Source organism: Micromesistius poutassou (genome assembly GCF_964030765.1).
Source record: "Micromesistius poutassou genome assembly, chromosome: 22".
NCBI classification, from domain to species: Eukaryota; Metazoa; Chordata; class Actinopteri; order Gadiformes; family Gadidae; genus Micromesistius; species Micromesistius poutassou.
The window spans coordinates 9,075,767-9,097,259 of NC_140292.1; the positions used below are offsets into that span (position 1 = coordinate 9,075,767).

At 47.9% G+C, this 21,493-nt stretch overlaps 1 protein-coding gene across 3 annotated transcripts; it reads right to left on the reverse strand.

The window, feature by feature from the left end:
• Nucleotides 1-349: 349 nt before the first annotated feature.
• rc3h2 (ring finger and CCCH-type domains 2) lies at nucleotides 350-20,999 on the reverse strand. 3 transcript variants are annotated; one of them, XM_084486659.1, is made up of 19 exons: nucleotides 20,734-20,999; nucleotides 20,265-20,382; nucleotides 19,493-19,726; nucleotides 18,373-18,548; nucleotides 16,973-17,173; nucleotides 16,449-16,581; nucleotides 14,222-14,340; nucleotides 13,893-14,005; nucleotides 13,146-13,466; nucleotides 12,545-12,729; nucleotides 11,732-11,874; nucleotides 11,162-11,308; nucleotides 9,857-10,009; nucleotides 7,843-8,007; nucleotides 7,411-7,660; nucleotides 6,846-6,930; nucleotides 6,020-6,242; nucleotides 5,387-5,532; nucleotides 350-5,053 (listed from the first exon to the last, which is right to left on the reverse strand). In XM_084486659.1, the coding sequence occupies exons 1-19, from the start codon at nucleotides 20,962-20,964 to the stop codon at nucleotides 4,915-4,917; spliced, it is 3,282 nt and encodes a 1,093-aa protein (XP_084342785.1). In that variant the 5' UTR covers nucleotides 20,965-20,999; the 3' UTR covers nucleotides 350-4,914. The 3 variants fall into 3 exon arrangements, with proteins under 3 accessions (XP_084342785.1, XP_084342784.1, XP_084342786.1); XM_084486658.1 differs by having other exon boundaries at nucleotides 11,732-12,057; XM_084486660.1 differs by lacking the exons at nucleotides 350-5,053; nucleotides 5,387-5,532 and having other exon boundaries at nucleotides 6,106-6,242; nucleotides 7,367-7,660; nucleotides 11,732-12,057.
• Nucleotides 21,000-21,493: the final 494 nt, after the last annotated feature.

The following is a 21,493-nucleotide window of genomic DNA, read 5'->3' on the forward strand; positions in this document are numbered from 1 at the left end:
ACCATTTGGTTTTTCAACTCCTTTGGAAAATTGATATATTAACTTGTGTGAATGTCTGTGTGAGTGTGTGTGAGTCACAAAGCAACACCATTTACACCTACAGAGAACTCAATCCCACATATCTAAGCCTGCAGCAATGTGACATGGATAGATGGATGGATTGTATTTGGTTTATAAAGGTTTTTGATTATAAAACTTTCAAGAGCACGCCTCTTGAAAACTCTTTGAAATTCAATGAGTTTTAGTTGTGATTCAGGGCGATGGATGAACTAAAAGAGGTCCAGTCAGACCCGTAGTCGTTATAACAGCACGTTAGATACATTAGATCAAGAAGAAGTACACCAGCATGTCCTGTGATTGTTTTTTCTTTATTGAAGCATGCGGGTTCTGGTGCTGATATCAGCCTGTTCCTCTTCGTTCAGTGTAACAGAGCAGCACACCGCTCCAAGAGGCCAACCTGCTCATGAATAAGTGCAAAACAGCCCAATCAACCAGAAAAATACAATATCATAATAATTGTTCAACATTAAACATTCGTAGAAATATCTTGATAGAGCACATCGACTGTCCTCGTAGGTCTATTCCTGTCCTACAGTAAGCAAAACACAGACCTCTTCACATTGTGGTATTTCCGAGGAAATAAATGGAATACATAACAGTATTATTCATTAATACGGGGACATCTTTAATATATAGGATCTTCAGATGTTTCCTCACTCTGAAATTACTCCATGTGTCCCTTGGAGTTGAACAGATAGTGCTGGTCATCACAGGTTGTTACACATGATGATCTAAGCTCCTTAACCAGCGATAGCAGTATAGGAGGAGAGATCTGTACCATCTCTCTATATGATTCATGTGCATTTCAATCCAACAATTGATTTTCAAAGGACATGTCTAATAACAGACATTAATAGTAAAACAAAGATTCCGTTCCGTCTTAAGGTTCATAATCAACAAGCAGGCTTTTTCTCTATCTATCTACTTTTGGCTGGTAAAAATATTTAAACAACCTTGATAAACCTTCAAATTTCAAAAAGAAAAGCACACTTAGAATACCTGCAACAGATTCCCACAAAAACGTATTCATATTAATAATAAGAACGAAAGTAATTATAATAGAATTTCTATTGTCAATTATATTTTTTTGCAAACATTTAAAATGCTGCAGGCAAACTACAATAGTTGGCCTGGCCACACAGTGGGCATGTGCAGAACTCTTACAGCGCTGGGAGTGTTGTATCACAACTACAGAAACCACCATTCATCCTCGGCTGTCACAGATGGAGATATATGGCATGCATGAGCCAGGATGTGGAGCGACACTCGTTCACCGTTGGCTGTGATGGTGAGGGAAACAGTGCGAAGCAATCACCCGATACATGGACGCGTCGATGCCATACAGATATGAACAAAGGAAAACCCGAAATTTACGTTTTTCAAAAGTCATTCAAAACATTAATGTTTATACATTATACCCTGTCTTCTTGGGTATGGATAATGGTGACATTAATAATAATAATAATAATAATAATATAAACAAAGCTTATGTCAATCAAGAAATGACAAAATACTAGCAAAGCAAACACTTGCAAGTTATTTTGTTGACATCACTATGCCATTCGTGTTAATACTCCTCATGACAGTGCCATATCAAAACGGCTGAATCCACGAGTGTATAGTGACGTGAAGTTTCCCTGAGAATTCAGAAACAGCAATCTACCCCCCTCTAGTGGAAAGAATATGAAACTGATGTCATTTTCCTCGAATTGCCCAAGCCTTTTCTCCTGTCATATATTTTATGTTGAAACAAAAACATAGAATAAAACAAAATGTGTATATTGCAGGGATTGATGGACTGTACTGTAAATAACGTGGCACTCACATGACATGACTTCAAACGAGAGGTTGAAAACAGATACAGGGGGTGGTAATGCATCAGCACATATCTGGGTGCAACGAATGGCCTTGAGCACATTCCACCACTCAGCTGACAAAACAGATCCAGCCATGTTTCACCCCATGCAGCTCTAAGTGACAGCAATAACAAGAATAAACAACCCTTGCTTTCCCCCCCGTGTTCGTAATGAAAGATCCTTCAACAACAAACAAAAGACATTGGAATAGTTTCTGCTTTGTTCTGAATATTTGCCGAGCTGCTTGGATATACTGTACGTATATATATGACCCTATCTACTTACTATCTAACAGTACGTAGCTAGGCTGGGTTTCTTATATTCTAATAAGCCCTAATGGTTTCTGTGAGTGAACGCTTCCAGATGGTGCTGCTGCTGCTGCCACATTACAACACTGGAGGGAATTGACCACCAGACAGTATTCAGAACGTTTACAAAATGCTAACTCGATGCACCGTCTTTTTGCAGGAACAACATATGTCTGATGACAGGTTAACACGAGAGACGACAACAACAACAATATCAAAAAGCAAAGTTCCAAATACAAAATACACTGACGAAAAACTTCATAGAAGTTGGCAAACTTTGTAGAATATCAAGCAAAAATACGCCATGGAACAGACAATAAACAAAACAAGGCTTTCGTTCGGTGTGTAAAAGTGAACACATCTACGCCGGTGAAATCTAATTTGAATTGCAGTGCAAAGGAGATGCCATGACTCTCAATGAAAGTGATCTCCTAGTATTGACCACCTGCTACTGCGAGCTATTATGCACCACAAATACAAGATTGGTTGTCAGAAGCTTTTGGACCTAAGTGTAATTTTGTACTGTAACATCTTAACCACATTAGCAGTGAATCAAAGGCCACTACGGAGTGAAATGAAGGCCCAGTCACACATTAGCACAACACACACACATTAGTGCACTCGTGTGTATGTGTAGAATGTGTAACATTTCACAAAACACTGCTGCGAAACACACCGATTGCAGCTGTCACCGCGTGTTAAAGTGAATAGTGCGAGACACCATAGTGTGGGAAGAAAGATAATACAGATATATGTAAACGGTTTCATAAAATAGTATAATATTACATTGACCGACCAAGACATTTTAGGTAGAAATGATGTTGGGTTGGGTTCTGTAACCTATTACCCAAAGAGAACCTTTGACGACAGTGAAAGTGCGTAGGTAAGATGCTCTGCTTCGAACAGTATTCTGTTGTTTGCTAGGCTCCCGTGGGGTACTGGTGAATTGGGAGTTTGTCATGGGCTTTCAGGTCATTTGACTTGCCAGACAATGAAACAGCCTTGTGCGTCTGTGTGTCTGTAAGCATTAGTCTGCACAGGCAGAAGCTTTGAGATTGTGGTGAGATTAACAGCATCATGAGCAAACATCACAGCACAGAACAAATTTCAAAGCAAGATGTAATAATAACTGATTGGGAAGAACCAATGTTGGAATTGATAATGAGGGATGATGTTAGAGTTCGATAGTTAATGTCTGATAGTTATTGTGAAGAAATTATAATTTATGTAAAGTAATGACAGTCAACAGCCAACAGTCTATGACAGTCTAGCTAACATAACATATAGCTGCTTAAAGCGGATATTCTGACGTTTTCACATTAAACGGCACATGGGAATGCCGAACGAGTCATGCAACGTATGTCTACCAGTTTAAAAATAAAACGACAGCAACACCCGTGCGTTTGACCAAAATAGACAACGGAGGCTACACGCAACAAAAAAGAGCATAATGTCAGATGGTGCTTTGACCACCTGCACATGTCCATTAGGCCGTAGACCCTAAGGTTATGTGGCTGAACAGCGTTGGCAACAGCACAAACTCCTACAACCTCAATGTTATCATGACAGGGGAGGGGGAAACAACATGGGTGAACTACACTCACGGGGCAATGTGAAACCCACAGATAAGGTCACAAGGTGGGCGGAGCCGTAAATGCAAAAATAACTCATCACTCCTCTCAATCATCTCTTGGGTTTTTGGAAGCCACAGAGCCACATTGGCGTCTTACATTTGCTACAGGAGAATAGATCAACAAAACAATGAAATACGCGCGATGAACTTGATGTTATAACCCTGTTTCAGTGAGGCAGACTGGACTGTTCCTTAGTGAAGGTCTATAACTCTGTCTGTCTTCATTAGTGAAAGTCTGTGACTCTGTGTAGTGTGTCCTCAGTAGTGAAGGTCTATGACTATTTCTTCAGTAGTGAAGCTCTATGACTCTGTCTGTCTTCATTAGTGGAGATCTATGACACTGTGTCCTCGGTAGTGAAGCTCTATGACTCTGTCTGTCTTCATTAGTGGAGGTCTATGACTGTCTGTCTTCAGTAGTGGAGGTCTATGACTGTCTGTCTTCAGTAGTGGAGGTCTATGACACTGTGTCTTCAGTAGTGGAGGTCTATGACTGTCTGTCTTCAGTAGTGGAGGTCTATGACTGTCTGTCTTCAGTAGTGGAGGTCTATGACTGTCTGTCTTCAGTAGTGGAGGTCTATGACTCTGTGTCTTCAGTAGTGGAGGTCTATGACTGTCTGTCTTCAGTAGTGGAGGTCTATGACTCTGTGTCTTCAGTAGTGGAGGTCTATGACTCTGTGTCTTCAGTAGTGGAGGTCTATGACTCTGTCTGTCTTCAGTAGTGGAGGTCTATGACTGTCTGTCTTCAGTAGTGGAGGTCTATGACTCTGTGTCTTCAGTAGTGGAGGTCTATGACTGTCTGTCTTCAGTAGTGGAGGTCTATGACTGTCTGTCTTCAGTAGTGGAGGTCTATGACTGTCTGTCTTCAGTAGTGGAGGTCTATGACTCTGTGTCTTCAGTAGTGGAGGTCTATGACTGTCTGTCTTCATTAGTGAAGGTCTATGACTCTGTCTGTCTTCATTAGTGGAGGTCTATGACTCTGTCTGTCTTCATTAGTGGAGGTCTATGACTCTGTGTCTTCAGTAGTGGAGGTCTGTGACTCGGGGGTCTTTGTGTCTTCTTAGCTTCCGTTGAGCAGCATCTCTGCTCCCAGGGAGGTGGGGGGGCAGCTCCCCGCGTTTCCCCGCCGAGGTGGTCTCGTCCGCAGCATCAGCTTACCAACACCAACACCCCCCGACATCAAACCTCCAGGAGACTTTCTGGAACAGGGTGAGAGAGAGAGAGAGAGAGAGTGTGATTTATTAGATTGACGATAGAGTAGAAAACTCTATTGTCGATCACCGGTGAGTGAAAATGCTCTTTGACGTTGTATTGTATCTTCAATGCAACTGGTTAAGAGTCAACTGGTTTGTGTCATTTGATTGAATGTGGAGTGGGAATAGGATATGAACATATGCACCTGTTCCATTGTTACCACTGCAATCTGTGCACCCTACGTGTGTCTTTCAGCTCCGCTCAACGTGGATCTCATAACTAGCCGACAAAACGCAACCGACAAGCAGGCTGCTGTGCTTGTTACCACGGTAACTCACCTGAACGCCATCTTCTTCAGCAGGTGAGCGTCCATCTTGTCTGGCCCGGCGCGCTCGTCCTCCGGGGAGGGGAGGGGGGCGGGGCGGGAGGAGGGGGGAGGTTGGGGTTGCAGGCGGTGGAGGGAGGAGGGGTCCTGAGACGACTCCTTTGAAGACAAAGAGCGTTAAGTCCCTTGATCCGAAAGATCCGGGTTCCTCTGTCAAACCGAGCCGCTTAAAGAGTCACGACGCGGCGTCTACCTCAGGGGCCTCCCGGTCCCGTGAGACCATCCAGATACTCAAGACTCCGATTCACGACTAATATCGTATATCTGTTTTATATTTGGGCCTAGGGTCTGCAGCAGCAAAGCCCTCTGTGCAGGAAGCTATAACGTATTTTAACATCCATATCCTGTCCATTTGGGATAAGACCGCCACCCCGTGCTCTTCGTTCCGTGACGTGGAACTCGACGATATCAAAAGAAAAAGAAAACGCGAGGGGTGGGGGGGGGGAGGGGCGCGTCAGCGGGGCTAACGTCAGCTTCAGGTGCCGATCCGTTTGCCCCCGTCCTCCCTCAGTGTCAGCCGTGCGGCGGCGGCGGCGGCGGCGCTTCTCGCGGTCCGGTCCGGCGGCGGCGGCTGCAGGCTACTGACCTGCGACTGGGCGTCCAGCGGGTCGGAGTCCTCCAGGTCCAGCACCGACAGCTCCAGCTCGATGTCCCGGTCGGCCGTCTCCGTCTCCGTCTGGCTGTGGCGCCGCTCGCCGGGCTGCTCCTCCCGGTCCTGGCTGTAGGCCGTCGGGGGGTGGGGGGCCTGCAGGTCCTCGCCGCTCAGGGAGCGGCGGGGCGCGGCCAGGTCGGACACGCACAGCTGCTCACTGCACGCGCGCACGCGCACGCGGACGGACGCAACACACACACACACACGGACGCACGCCGGCACGTGCACGCGCAGGCACAAGCACACACGCGCACGCAGGCACAAGCACACATACACACACACACACACACACACCAAAACACATGTATTATAATAATATACTTAACGTGTAAATCAAGTCTTTTGCACACTACATATATTACTCTTTTTGTTATTTAGAGAGGTTATATATGGTGAACTGGCTGGTGAATTCATAACTACCAACTCCAATATCTAACCTCTCTATACAAACTACTAACTCCATATATAACCTCTATACATAGCTACCTACTCCAAATGTATAGAGGTTACATATGGAGTAGGTAGCTATGTATAGAGGTTATATATGGAGTTAGTAGTTTGTATAGAGAGGTTAGATATGGAGTTGGTAGTTATGAATGGAGGTTATATATGGGGTTGGTAGTTATGAATATAGAGGTTATATATGGAGTTGGTAGTTATGAATGGAGGTTATATATGGGGTTGGTAGTTATGAATATAGAGGTTATATATGGAGTTAGTAGTTATAGGGTTAGTATAGAGGTTATATAGTGGGGATTACCTCTCTAGGAAGCTGGAGTGACTGGAGGAGTCAGAGCCTCTGGAGCTCCAGCGGTAGTCACTGTGATCCAAGTGAGGGACGTAGTCTACACAAAAACAATCACTAAAAGTCAACACTAGGAACAGAGTAACAAAATACACACGCGCACAAGTTTTTTAATGCTCAATTATTAGTAGGATTGTGTGGCTTGCTAGTGTGCCTGCGGATATTATTGTGCTGATATTATGATATTATTGCTGCTATTTTCTGCCTTTGTGCTTGGCTACTCTTATGAAGGACGTCTGTCTAGAAGACTATTCAGGGCTATTCTTCTTAACCGGGGCTGCAGAATCGTCGTCGCATTCTTCCATTCATTCGCTATGTGGTTATGTATCTATTCATTTATTAAGATATTTATTTGTTTAGATGTAAAGTGATGCAATGGGTTACACAGTAGTGCCACGGATTGATTGAAAAATGTAGGAGTTGCCCTTCTGGCTAATCCCCCCCTTTGTGTGGAGTAGGCCCTGCCTCTCCCCTACCTCTGAGGCTGATGGGCGTGGTGGAGGCCCTGCCTCTCCCCTACCTCTGAGGCTGATGGGCGTGGTGGAGGCGCTGCCCTGGCAGGCCGTGGCCTGGACGGGGGCCGAGGTGTGGTAGCCGGTCCTGGCCGCCCGGGAGATGGCCCCCCACTTGGAGATGATGGGCCCCTCGCCAAACGGAATGATGGGGTCCTCCTCCTTCAGTCGCCTGTAAGGGTCCAGGGAGGCCAGCCACCGCTTCCCCGCGTCCCCGCCGCTACCGCCGCCGCTTCCCGCTCCCTTGCCGTCCACTTCCTGCGCAAACCAGGAAACCCAAAAGGGTATCATATTATTAAAGCGTTCACTGCATGTTGTGCACTTCATTCATTCATGCATTCATCGATCAGCTTGTATTTCACGACACCTATTCCGAAGCCTCCTAATGACGAAATCCATAAAGTCATTCATAAAAACATGCCCCCCATAGCACGCCGTACCGAGCGCTCAGAGCAGGGCCGGGCGGGGCCGGGCCCCTGGCTGTCGGGCTCAAAGGGGCTGATGCAGGGCCGCACGGTGCTGCAGGACCAGGGGGAGTAGTGGGCCAGGCTGTCCTCCGCTCGGAACCGGCAGCCCACACACGGACCCCCGCTGCTCTCCACATGCTGCAGGGGAGAGGAGCGGAGCACAGAGCAGGAGAGGGACAGCGGAGCACAGAGGAGGAGAGGGACAGAGGAGGAGAGAGGAGGAGAGGGACAGAGGAGGAGAGAGGAGGAGAGGGACAGAGGAGGAGAGGAGGAGAGGGACAGAGGAGGAGAGAGGAGGAGAGGGACAGAGGAGGATCGGAGCACAGAGGAGGATAGGAGCAGGGGATGGTAGCATAAGAAGAGAGGAGAGAGGAGGAGAGCGACAGAGGAGAGGAACAGAGGAGGATAGAATAAGAAGAAGATAGAGTAGAGGGAGAGGGCAAATGAATAGAAGAAGAGTAGATAATATTAAAAGAGTGGACTAGAATTTGCTGGAGAGGGCTTCTCATCCAACTAGCAGAGAGGTGAGTTGGCAGTTTTTTTATGACTTTGGGTGTGGAACAGTACACACAGTACAACAATGCACACAACCAAACACAAAGAACCGCACACCGACACAAGGACAAACACGGTGTGTGCACACGCGCACGTGCACACACACAAAGGTTGTGGAAACCGCGTCTGGGAATCGGTGTTGGTATCTTCCTCCACAGTTGCTTAGCAACTAACTCACTCTAAAATAGCATTGGATGGGGCGATGGCCTCAGTAGAGAGAGAGAGAGGAATGAAAACCCACACACATGCTGAAACACCACAACTACAAGAACAAGTCGCTACTTTTGCTTTCAGTGGGGGTCATGTGATCAAAGCCAGGCTGCCTGGACGTACAAACCATCTGATATCCGTTACAGTGGTGGTTGTACCTTTCTGGCCCGCTGGACTGTGGATACAGGGTCGGGGGTTAAGGCCCGGGGCCAGGATGAAGGGCTGAGGGGGCCAGGATGAAGGGCTGAGGGGGCCAGGATGAAGGGACTGAGGGGGCCAGGATGAAGGGCTGAGGGGGCCAGGATGAAGGGACTGAGGGGGCCAGGATGAAGGGACTGAGGGGGCCAGGATGAAGGGCTGAGGGGGCCGGTCCATTTCACGAAGGGGGCATTTGTTTTCATAAAATGAAATGCATTGATTTAACAATGCGATAGCCGCAGAAAGGCTGAATCAACAACATCCTAAGGCTAGTGTTTCAAAACTGAAGAAGAAATGTATGATTCAGAGCAATCACATAGGGATAAAGCACTAGCAGGGTGCAATTCCTTTTCAGGAACGATTTTCTGTCAAGATCAGCAGGGGAGGCGCGTATAAACTGCTGTTTGAGGCTTGTGTAAAAGCCCTGAGAAAGGACTACTTAAAAAACAACAGCCAAGTGAAAGTCAGATGTATCAAGGCCAAGAATTGGTGTTTCTCTATAGATACATAAAGCTTCAACTGAGCGGTCTAAGGCCCCTTAAGACCCCTCATGGAACTGAGACCGGCGTGAAAATGATGAGCGTTTACATCAGAACGTCAGGATGATCATTTGGGCACGCTTTACGATATGCGTGTAATTGTTAGGGAAATAAATGATTTGTATCTTGTATTTTATTTATTTATTTTGTTTTGTTAGAAGCCAGCCACAGGTGGGTGATATTTCTAGCTATTCTATGAAATTGAATTTGTTATAAAGTATATGGGATCTAATGTAATCTACTTCTGGAAGTTATTTATTTTCCTGCCTTTAAATTCTGGACTACAAAATGGTGTCACTACATCACATTCAGGCCAGGGTAATAGTTATTTGAACACACTTTTAATCCATGTTCATTTACATGCACATGATGCACATCTGATTATTGGACGGACAATGGGGAGTGAATTATCCAGTATTTCACATTGCCAAGTCTGTTATGTTCTTCCCACACATCTACCATTTCAGACTTCCAAACACTCTTACCTCTGTGCTGAAGTCAACAGTGAAGATGGGGGAGGACTGGGAGGGCCTGTTTGTGTTGCCATGGTGATGGTGGTGATGGTGGTGGTGATGGGTCCACTGCTCCTGCTTCCTCCTGAACAGATCCTCGTAACCGAGGGGAACGTGACCATAGTCCTGATGGAGACGAGAGAGGAGAGGAGAGGAGAGGAGAGGAGAGGAGAGGAGAGGAGAGGAGAGAGGAGAGGAGAGGAGAGGAGAGGAGAGGAGAGGAGAGGAGAAAAGAGCGTAGAGGAGGAAAGGAGAGGAGATGAGAGGAGAGAGGAGGAGAGGAAAGGTTAAGAGAGAATAGAAGAGAAGAGAGGAGAGAGGAGAAGGGTGAAGAGGAGAAGAGAGGAGAGGAAAAAAATAGGAGAAATTGGACAATTCAGTGATTGATTCACATAGTAAATATCCAATCCATCCAAGAAACATTGTTGGTTATTTCGTACAACAGTCAACCAATATCACGCGGGGTCATTATCTCTCCTGCGTTATATCACACGAACCACGTCGTCTGGTGGAGACGCCTACGGGATGAGGCGTCTCACGCGTCAGGAGGACCACGTGCGCAGGAAGCGGCGGAGAGAACGGAGAGACGTATATGGAAGAAGAGGTGGGAGTGAGGAAGAGGAGGGGGAGGAGGAGGAAGGTGGTGTCGGCGGTGGTGGAGATGATGATGTGTGGCAGCGAAGGTGGAGGTGAGATAACGTGGGCGTTGAGCAGCGAGAGGAAGAGAACTTCAAAGAGGGTACGTGTGCGCCGTAATGAGGGCGGGGAAAAGAAAGCCAGCCTCAAGTCGGGGAGAGAGCGCGCCGCGGAAGCGCCTGCCCATGTACGGCGGCGGAAGTCGGAGCGGGCGCGCTAGCGTCAAGACGCGCGGGGAGCTTGTTAGCTCGCTGTTAGCGCGATCGGCAGCACGAGAAACAAGAAGAGGAAGATGTGTGTGTGTTTTTTATGTGTTTCCATTGGCTTCAAAGCGTCCCGTTCCTCTGCCTGTGTGCGCGTGGGAAGCTGTTTCCCTGGCTTCAAATTAATAAAAGCCATCCAATGAAGGCACCGAATAAATAATTGTGGTGTGTGTGTGTGTGTGTGTGTGTGTGAGATCACTTCTTTAACTATCCCAGCCCACCTGTTCAGGCACTGGAAGGATTACAAACAAGAGAGACAAAGACGAAAAGTGAAGGAAGGCGGATGAGAGAGAGAGAGAGAGAGAGAGAGAGAGAGAGAGAGAGAGAGCGAGAGAGAGAGAGAGAGAGAGGGGGGGGGGGGGGGCGCTTGTTTCCCTACCTGGTGCAGCCCCGGGCGGTGCTCCACGCCGGAGCAGTAGTTGCTGTCCAGGGAGTTGAACCGCTCGCGCAGCGGCGGCTGGTACACCGACGCATGCAGCACCTCGGGGGGCAGGGAGTTGCTCCTGGCGTCCTCTCTGTGGTACAGCTGGGGACGCCCGAGCCGCCAGACGCCACCGGGGGGGGAGGGAGGGAGGGAGGGAGGGAGGGAGGGAGAACATGAGAGCCCGGCGGCGAGGACACGGTGTGGAGGAGAAGCACACGGGCCAATGTTGCGGGGAACCAATAGGATCTCTAGTCTCTGTCGACCTTAACGGACCCGTCTATCTCTCTGCGTCTTTGTCTCTCTCTGTCGCTCTCCCTCTCCCTGTATTGGTCTCTCTCTCTGTGTCTGTGTGTGTGTGTGTATGTCTCTCTCTCTCTCTCTGTCTCTCTCTCTCTCTGTATTGGTGTCTCTCTGTCTCAGTCTCTCTCTCTCTCTCTCTCTCTCTCTCTCTCTCTCTCAGTCTCTCTCTCTCTCTCTCTCTCTCTCTCTCTCTCTCTCTCTCTCTCTCTCTCTCTCTCGCCTCACCTGCGGCCTCCACACCCTCCTGCTGTCGTAGAGGGGGGCGTAGACGCAGTGCCCCGCGGCCAGGGGCCCGTACTGGTGGTGCGGCCCCGGGTGGGGGTGGGCGTGGTAGGCGGGGGGCCCCAGCCGGTCCCTGGACGGAGGAGCTGCGTACGCAGAGGAGGAGGAGGAGGAGGAGGGCGATGAAGAGGAGGACGAGGTGGAGGACTGATGGGGGTCGGCGGGGTACGGCGAGGGGGGCAGGTGGGACTCCTGCACGTTGGAGGAGCGCAGGAAGCGGGCCATGCAGGGCTTGTGGGGCGGGTGGAGGGAGGAGGGGTAGAAGGAGGCTGGGGGGGGGGAGGGAGGAAAGGGGGGGAGGGAGGAGAGGGGGGAGGGAGGAGAGGAGGAGGATCCACGAGTGTAGACAAACACAGAGAGGAGGAGAACAGGGAATAGTAGAGGAGATGAGGACGAGGGGGAAGAGAGGAATGGAGAGGAGAGGAGAGAGAGAGATGAAATGAGCAGAGAGAAGATGAGAAAGATAGAGAGAGAGAGAGAGAGAGAGAGAGAGAGAGAGATGAGGAGAGGAGATGAGGAGAGAGAAGATGAGAGGAGCAGAGAGATGAGGAGAGGAGATGAGGAGAGGAGATGAGATGAGCAGAGAGAAGATGAGAGGAGAGAGGAATGGACAGGAGAGAAGAGCAGAGTAGAGAATACAAGAGTGCAGACGAGGGGAAAACATAAAGAACACAAGATAAACGAAAAGACGATACAAGACCCGAGGGCAGTACAGTTGCATTTAGTATTCATAATAATTAAGTACATTTGACTCACTGGAGGTCTGGTAAGGATGATTCTCCTGGTAGTACAGCTCTGATGTCTGCGATGGCTGTGAAGCCCGGAGCAGGAAATGCCCTTGTTTGGGCATGGAAGCGCCACACTCCTGGTGTCCAACGGTCGCCATGGAAGACGATGGGGAAGGGTTCCTCACCGGGGTCATGGGAGGAGAGGCCAGCGCCCTGGTGAAGGAGAGCACCATACACATGCAACCACAACCAGAGAGAGCCCATCGATCTAGATCACATGATCAATAGTAAATATGATGATATGTCTGAGGTGAGATGATGTTGATGTTGCCTTACATCAAAAGAGATGTGATGCAAGATAGATGCAACATCTTTACATGATCATTTGATAAGCGATCACCTTTTCTATAGTGAAGTGTATATTTGTAGTGGTTACACATTTTAATTAGAAGGGTACATTGTAACTATTTTAATTGACTTGGTTTTGTTTATTTGATACTCATTGCTTATCAAAAATCAACCCCCTTGGTTATGAAGTTCCCCCTGCATTGTGTAACGCCTGTCAGACAACAGGAAGGAGTCGACCGTCTAGAGACAGACAGGGGGAACATGAAGGACTCGGGTCTTACTGCTCCATGGAGCCTGCGGACGACCTGCTGGACCCAGACAGCCCCGCCGAGTCCCCGCCGGCGCCGGACCCGTTGGCGGTCCCCCGCGTCGTCTCCTCCGTCCCCGAGGAGCTCCTCAGGAGATGCTGGGCCGGGCACATCGCCGTGGGAACCGTCTCCGACGCAGCGGACCCCGCCTTCTCCAGCGTCCTCTTGTAGGCCTGGCCCTCCCCCGCCGACAGCTCCTCCCCCTCGCCGCTGGTCACGGTCTTACCCATAATCCCCTGGGACAAGGGGAAGGGGCGCCCGGCGCTGCTGATCTTCTTGTTCCTCAGTCGGAACCTGGGGGGGGGCGAGCAGGAGAGAGAGAGGGGGGCGAGTTACAGGAGAGAGAGCGGGGCGAGTTACAGGAGAGAGAGGGGGGCGAGTTACAGGAGAGAGAGGGGGGCGAGTTACAGGAGAGAGAGGGGGGCGGGTTACAGGAGAGAGAGGGCGGCGAGTTACAGGAGAGAGAGGGGGGCGAGTTACAGGAGAGAGAGGAGGGCGAGTTACAGGAGAGAGAGGGGGGCGAGTTACAGGAGAGAGAGGGGGGCGAGTTACAGGAGAGAGAGGGGGGCGAGTTATAGGAGAGAGAGGGGGGGGAGTTACAGGAGAGATATGGTGATGAGTTACACGAAGGAGACGTGATGAGTTACAGGAAGGAGACACACACACACATTATTGTAGAACGTGTGTGTGTGTGTGTGTGTGTGTGTGTGTGTCACCTACTTTTCCAACTCGTCCTGTGTGTGTGCGAAGGTGCAGCTGGTTCCTCTGGGACAGCCCCCCTGCTGGCGGAGGTCCCGACACATGCTGGTCTTGTACTTGCTGTTGGCCTGAGGCTGAACACAAACCAATGAGTTTAGATTTTTGATCTCAGCATTGATATCATGCAAGCAAAACGCTAACAAATCTGGATCGCTGTATTTCACTGCTCTGTTGGACGAGCAGTGAAATACAACACACTGTTTAACCATCCTAAATGAGGTTTCATTGCAGTTATGAAACATGAATACAACCGTTAGTGCCAACGTCACGTCGCTCACACATTGGTTTACCTGTGGACTGTCGTGGTTCTTCTTGCTGAAGTTCTGGATGAACTCCACCAGCCCCTGGATCACCAGCTTCACCGCCAGCATCACACTCTCCAAGTCCTCCCACGAGGGCGCCGGGGCGTCTGCATGAGAAAGAAGAACAGAGAGAGTTATTTTGCATGCAGGAGAACAGAGAGAGTTCAGAAGAAGAACAGAGAGCTCAGAAGAAGAACAGAGAGAGTTAATCTACACGAAGAAGCACAGAGCAAGTTCAGAACAGAAAGTAAATGTACATGCAAAAGAACAAAGAGAGTTCAGAAGAAGGACAGAGAGAAAATTTCAGAAGAACCGAGAAAGGCACAGGCAGGATATTAAATGTAATATTTAATATCAAAAATGAAATACTGCAAGGCCAACCCAAACATTAAATTAGGATTAAAAAATACAAAGTGTACATGTTAAAAACTGCCAAAAGCTTCCTATTCCCCATCACTTCTAGAATTGATGGGTTACGGAAAGAGAAATGAATGAATAAAATAAAATAAACAACATTCACACATTTTATTACAGTAACATTATAATGTGGTAGCTACATTTCCTGTTCTAGGTGTAATGGTATCAACTGTCTGGAATACTGCTAATTATGGCAGTTTGTAGTTTGGTCGTAGTGTGTTTGGGATAAAAAGAAGGAGTATCATATAGGTGAGCATATCCATGAGCAGTAGCAGGTCAGGATGGAGGAATGAATGAGCTGATAGTCATTGTGTGTCGTTGGAGTTGAAATCTAATTAATAAGGTTAAAGGTAAACATCTGTCAAAACTCAAAACAAAATGCTTCCAACCACCCTGGTCTATAGATGGACCATGTGGTCTGACCCTGGTCTATAGATGGACCATGTGGTCTGACCCTGGTCTATAGATGGACCATGTGGTCTGACCCTGATCTATAGATGGACCATGTGGTCTGACCCTGGTCTATAGATGGACCATGTGGTTTGACCCTGGTCTATAGATGGACCATGTGGTCTGACCCTGATCTATAGATGGACCATGTGGTCTGACCCTGGTCTATAGATGGACCATGTGGTTGGACCCTGGTGTTCTCAGACATTTTAACTCATTCTGTTATCATGGAGATCAGAATCTGCCCTATGAGTATTCATCACTGAACACCGGGTCCACCAACACACAGCTGCCAGAACAGAAGGGTTTAGATCCCTTACTATTCTATTCAGATATTTTAAAAACCTCCTCTTAACATGGTGGCACAGTGAAAGATTAATATCATTTTGTTTCATTGTTTCAGTATTTTAGGGAATGCTCATGCTCAAATGCTTGAAAAATAGATAAACAGGTTCTTGAAGACAAGTAAAACAACGATGAGAACAATGTTTAATGGTGACTTTAGGCTCTCCAGAAAAACGCCCACAGAAAAATGAGTCGCCATGGTTACGGGACCACGTTTTCAAATCGCACCGAAACCATCCGCCAACTTCACGGCAACATCATGAAACATGTTTTCACAGCCTCCCTGTCTGCATGTTGGCCAATCCAACAGTGTAACATAACAGATATTAAAACAAATCAAATGTCTGCTTTAAAAAGGGTGCCCCTAGCTACCTAATGATATATCAACCATCCATCCATCATCCATCATCCATCCATAATCCATCCATCCATCATCCATCATCCATCATCCATCCATCCATCCATCCATCATCCATCCATCCATAGACCTCTGAAGAATAAGCCCCGCCTCCGAGGCTCCGGTTCCCTCGGTCGGGAAATAACACAGGGTTTTTGAATGATCGTACATAACAAACTCATAACAAACTGTAGGTGGGGAAGAAGTAAAAGCTGCGTCACGTTTTGAACTACACACTTTTTCCATCTAGTTTCCACTGGGTCTTTTATATTGTCAGAGTTTGTTATGTACGATCATTCAAAAACCCCATGTTATATCCCATCGACATTTGACGAGGGAACCGGGCACCTCAGAGGCGGGACTTATTCTTCAGACGTCTATCATCCACCCACTCCTCATCCATCCGTCATGCATCCCGCCTCATCCTTCCATCCATTCATCATGCACCCATCTAAAGTCCATCAACCCTTCATCCATCCACCCATCATCAACCCATCACCCATTTATCGCCCGTCCGCCATCCACCCACACGCCCGGCCTCCATGACAGGGCCCAGTGGGTTCACGCTGAGCGGGACCCTGCCCGCCCCCCCCCACAGGGGCTCACCTGGGTTGTGGTCGATGTTGGCCAGCAGCTCCAGGGGGGCCCGCAGGCTGTTGAGGTTGGCGGGGTCCCCGGTCCTCTGCAGGACGATGGTCAGTTCCTGGACGCTCTTGGCAAATGACTCTGGAGACTGCAGCTACAGCGGTGTGTGTGAACGCACAACATAAACCGTGACGCACTGCCGACGCGGTGGACAACGGGGCGAAGCTCTCCAACAGCGCGTTACGTAGGTAGCAGAATATGCGGAAAATGTGGTATACTTTTTATGCACGCAGTGTAGCTTCTGCTCTGTTTGTTTACATCCACAAAGAAAATATGGTTGAACATTAAGGAGCAGGTGGGGATCAGGCATTACATAATGGAGGTGTGCACCCAGGTCTTTCCGGCTGAACACTCAAGCCCCTGCACTATCCCGTCGTACGTTTTTTAAATAAAGATATTTATATTTCAAACTTTCGTATGACCTTGTGTCGGAGTAGTACTCAGCACGCCAAACGTCATGCTAGCGTTTCATCGGGAAAGGGCACCTTGTCGATGATGGACTGCATGTGGGACTTGTGGACCAGGTCGCCGTACAGCAGGGAGGACCACTGCTCCGGGGAGATCCTCAGGCCCGCCTCCATGGCGATGTGGACGATCTGCGCGTCGTGCTCTCGCCGCAGCGCCTCGTACGACCGGAACTCCTCTTTCAGCTGCATCAGCGACGAGTCTTCATCTCGCTTAGTCACCTGCAGAGTACAGACCAGACCCCTTCAGCGTTACATCAGACCTTCACCACCATTAGAACCCTCCATGTATTGGAGGACTGTGCAAGCCAAACAAAAGTACATTCTGTTTATAGCCATTTTATATTTGATAACTTGTCTGATAACAAGCCTCACATTTCAACCAATAGTGTCATAGCCACACAGATCGGTTTAACTGAGTCAAATGTAGGTAATAAGTGTTTGACTTTAACTTGGTGTCTTCAGACTTGAAACTCAAAATTCGGATCAGCTGAGGGGAATGTTCCTCTCATCAGAATCTGCCCTATGAGTAATCATCACAAGACACCAGTGGATACCGGGTTTAAAGCTCTGCTGTTCAATTTGAAAAATCTTGCTCTCCTCTGCTTCTTTCATCTCTTTCTTTGCAACCCTCTGTCTCACAGCAGCAGAATGAAGGAGCCTTTGGAAGTTTCTTGAACCGTATTCTCAGTAGTCTGTCTCTCTCTCTCTCTCTCTCTCTCTCTCTCTCTCTCTCTCTCTCTCTCTCTCGCTCTCTCTCTCTCTCTCTCTCTGTATTTCCCACTTTCAGTCTCTCAGTCTCTCCTTGTCCACTTGTTTGATGAAGCCCCAAGGACTAGCGTTTTGTCACTGGGAACAATGTAGTATGAAGTAAAAGACTATTCACCACAACACTAATCTATGGCTGAGTCAGCGTTTGAAAGCGTAATGAGCAGTGCAACCCCCTGATGACTTCAAATGTCTCAAGGTTGTAAATGAGGCTCTATTCTAGTCTCCTCTAATCAGGTCGTCTACCTATTTGCAGATTTGAATGAAGCATTATTATAACATCTACTACAGAGGTCTAACAACATAGTCATGCTTTCTGCTAAATGAATAAAGGAGTGCAACTACTGCTGCAACACTGTGTGTATATGTGTGTGTGTGTGTGTGTGTGTGTATCTGTGTGTGTGTGTGTGTGTGTGTGTGTGTGTGTGTGCGTGTGCGTGTGCGTGTGTGTGTGTGTGTGTGTGTGTGTCTGTGTGACAGCATGTGTGTGCGTACCTGTAGCGTCCATGCATGTTGTGTGCACAAGGTACTGCTACACAGTTACAGTATAGCAGCTACAGTATAGCGCTCAGGCATGAATGCGACCGGTGAATCTGACGCATTCAGCCCCTATGGCTCACACAGGTGCATGTGGTCAGTGGTGGACGTCTCACCTTGAAGCAGGACGCCCGGTAGAGGAGCTGCACCACGTGTCCGATGCTGGTCTTGGAGGCCTGGGGGAAGCGGGCCTCCAGCTTCTGGACCACAAACAGAACCAGGACCTTCCTGGACAGCGCCGAGCCGTCCTCCAGCGCCAGCAGAACCAGCTTCAACGCGTCCTCCTGCATGGCTGGGGACAGAGAGAGAGAGAGAGGGACAGACAGAGAGAGAGAGAGAGAGAGACACACATAGACAGAGAGAGACCAATACACACAGAGCGAGAGAGAGAGAGATAAAAATGAGAAAGTGGGAGACAGTAAGTGACAAATATGAGATTGTAGAGAAACAGTGATAAAAGTATACGACAATACTTTGACCAGATATAAAGTGTACAATGTACCCAATATATAAGAGACGTACAACGGGGTTGGACCCTGGTGTCCTCAGACATTTTAACTCATTCTGTTATCATGGAGATCAGAATCTGCCCTATGAGTATTCATCACTGAACACCGGGTCCACCAACACACAGCTGCCAGAGCAGAAGAGAATTTAGATCCCTTACTATTCTACTCAGATACTTTAAAGCCTCCTCTTAACATGGTGGCAGAGTTAATTATTCATATCATCTTGTTTCGTTCAAGGATTTTAAGGAATACAAGGAACTCAACTCTGCTTGAAAAATATAAAATCAAATAAAAAATATTACACTGTTAGATAACATAATTTTATATAATGTCATGTAATATTTTTTTGTACAAGATAATATAAGGTAATATAATGAATTGTAATATAAAATAATATAAACCAATTTAATATAAGACATTGATATACCATCATATAAATAATGTACTATAAGATATTGTTATATAACATAATATAATGTTATATAATGAACTGGTCAATAAGATCATATTAAATAATGTAACATAAGACATTGAATAAGAAGTGAATGTTAGATAAGATAACATAGTATAATGTATTATATTAAATATAATATATAATAACATAATACAATGTTCCATAATGAACTCATACATACAACATCATACACAATAATGTAACACAAGAAGTCAACGTTATAGAACACGACATAGTGTTCTATGACAGGGCCCCCGCGGGCCCCTGGCTCACCCGGCCCCAGGAACTGACAGCCCCGGGCCCTCACCGCCGCCCAGAGGTTGGCGGAGAGCTGCTGGGGGTTCTGGTGCTGCAGGATGAGCTCCGTCACCGTGCGTTCCCCTAGCGACCGGCCCGCCCGCACCACCCGCACCCGCCCCTCCTCCTCCACCAGCTGGCAGTTCACCATGGTAACAAGCTTCCTCTGCATGGGCCGGCTGAGCAGGCTGGGGCTCAGGGCGGCCGAGCCTGTTGGAGAGAGAGAGAGAGAGGGAGGGAGCGAGAGGGATAGAGAGAGGGAGAGAGAAGGATAGAGAGAGAGAGAGAGAGAGAGAGAGAGAGAGAGAAAGAGAGAGCAGAGTAATAGATGGACCATGTGGTCTGACCCTGGTCTATAGATGGACCATGTGGTTGGACCGTGGTGTCCTCAGACATTTTAACTCATTCTGTTATCATGGAGATCAGAATCTGCCCTATGAGTATTCATCACTGAACACCGGGTCCACCAACACACAGCTGCCAGAACCATTCACAGCATTTAGACTAAACCACCAAGATGATTTACCATCAATTATCATTATTATCATAGTTGATGGTATCATCAAGTATTTTTGCATGTTAAATACAGTATACATGGTTCACTGTATAGCATTGGAAATGAACAACCGTATACACTGCGATATCAACATCGTTCTTACATGAATAACCGTGATCCTACATTACAAAGGTCCTACAACATAACATTCATGTAGTGCTATTATGCTCATTGATATCGTCCAGCCGGTACCTTTGGCTCCACTGATGGGCTTCAGGTACAGAGCCAACTCCTCCACACACATCCTGCAGACCTCGTAGTGCTCCACCTCCTCAGCGCTGCTCAGACACACCGGCTGGACGTCCGGCACCTGAGGACCCACACAACGGAGAAATGCTGCCTCACAGACACATGCACTGGCATGTATACATACGTATGCACAGTACACTGCAAACAGGCATTTGTTCTGCATGTGTCTCTCTGCAGACAGTGGACTTATATTGATGCAGGGCAGCTTTATTTATAGATTTATTTATCATTCATAAGTGTATTTATAAAGCACTTTTCGAACACAAAGACCCTTTTATCTAGTGCTTTTCATGAATCGCATAAAGGGCATTCAAGGATTCATTCAATTGTTGCATGGACCTGAGTTCAAGCTGTGGCAAAAGAAACTGGTTCTAATCACACACACACACACACACGCTCCCGGCCCCCTCACCTGGGCCCCCACCAGCTGCAGCAGGGCGTGGTTGAGGGGCAGCAGGTGGAGCTCGGTGCTGATGGGGGTCTGGTCGAAGGGGCAGGCCTTGCGGTGCAGCTTGTGCAGGCAGGTCTTGCACACGGTGTGGGAGCAGCCCAGGCTGATGGGCTGGTGGCCGCTGCCGTCAAACTCATTGTAGCAGACGGGGCAGGACAGGAACTCGGTCCACTGGGCGGCCTGCACCGGCATCCTGGGGGGGGGGGGGGGGGGGGCGAGGGGCGGGACGTCAGCGGGGGGGCATGCTGCCTCCCTCACGACCACGCGTGCTCACCATGTGGATCCTGGAGAGGGGGAGGGGGGGGGGGGGGGGGGGGGGGGGTGAGTGGTGAGATCAGGGCGTTTGCAATGGGGTCGCAGACAGCCGTGGTGTTGTGGCGGTCCCGACCCAGATGTGGGTCCCGGGCCGCCGCCGTGGTCCCACTGGGTCGGAACTGGAAGGCCATTGGCCACAAAAAGTCTCATCCACCCAATAGAAAACACCCAAATCCTCATTAGTACTGAGTTTGAAAAGACGGAAGGGATATAGTAATATCATATTTAATAATAATATAATAATAATAATAATGTTGTTAATATTATTAATAATATTAATATTAATAATATTAATATTATAAACATTTATAACATTTAAAATATCATAAAAATATAGTATTCATTGATATTCTAATTTTATAGGATAGGCATTGATGAACAATTAATGTTCAGTAGTTGACATTGA

Bases quoted from the DNA above. Each gene is read 5' to 3' on its own strand.
- rc3h2 (XM_084486658.1), bottom strand. From the start codon at position 20,964: ATGCCGGTGCAGGCCGCCCAGTGGACCGAGTTCCTGTCCTGCCCCGTC. The intron at 20,383-20,733 runs GTGAGGGGGCCG...GTGGGTCCTCAG, and splicing joins TGCAGCTGGTGGGGGCCCAG to GTGCCGGACGTCCAGCCGGT. The intron at 19,727-20,264 runs GTACCGGCTGGA...TCTCTCCAACAG, and splicing joins GCCCATCAGTGGAGCCAAAG to GCTCGGCCGCCCTGAGCCCC.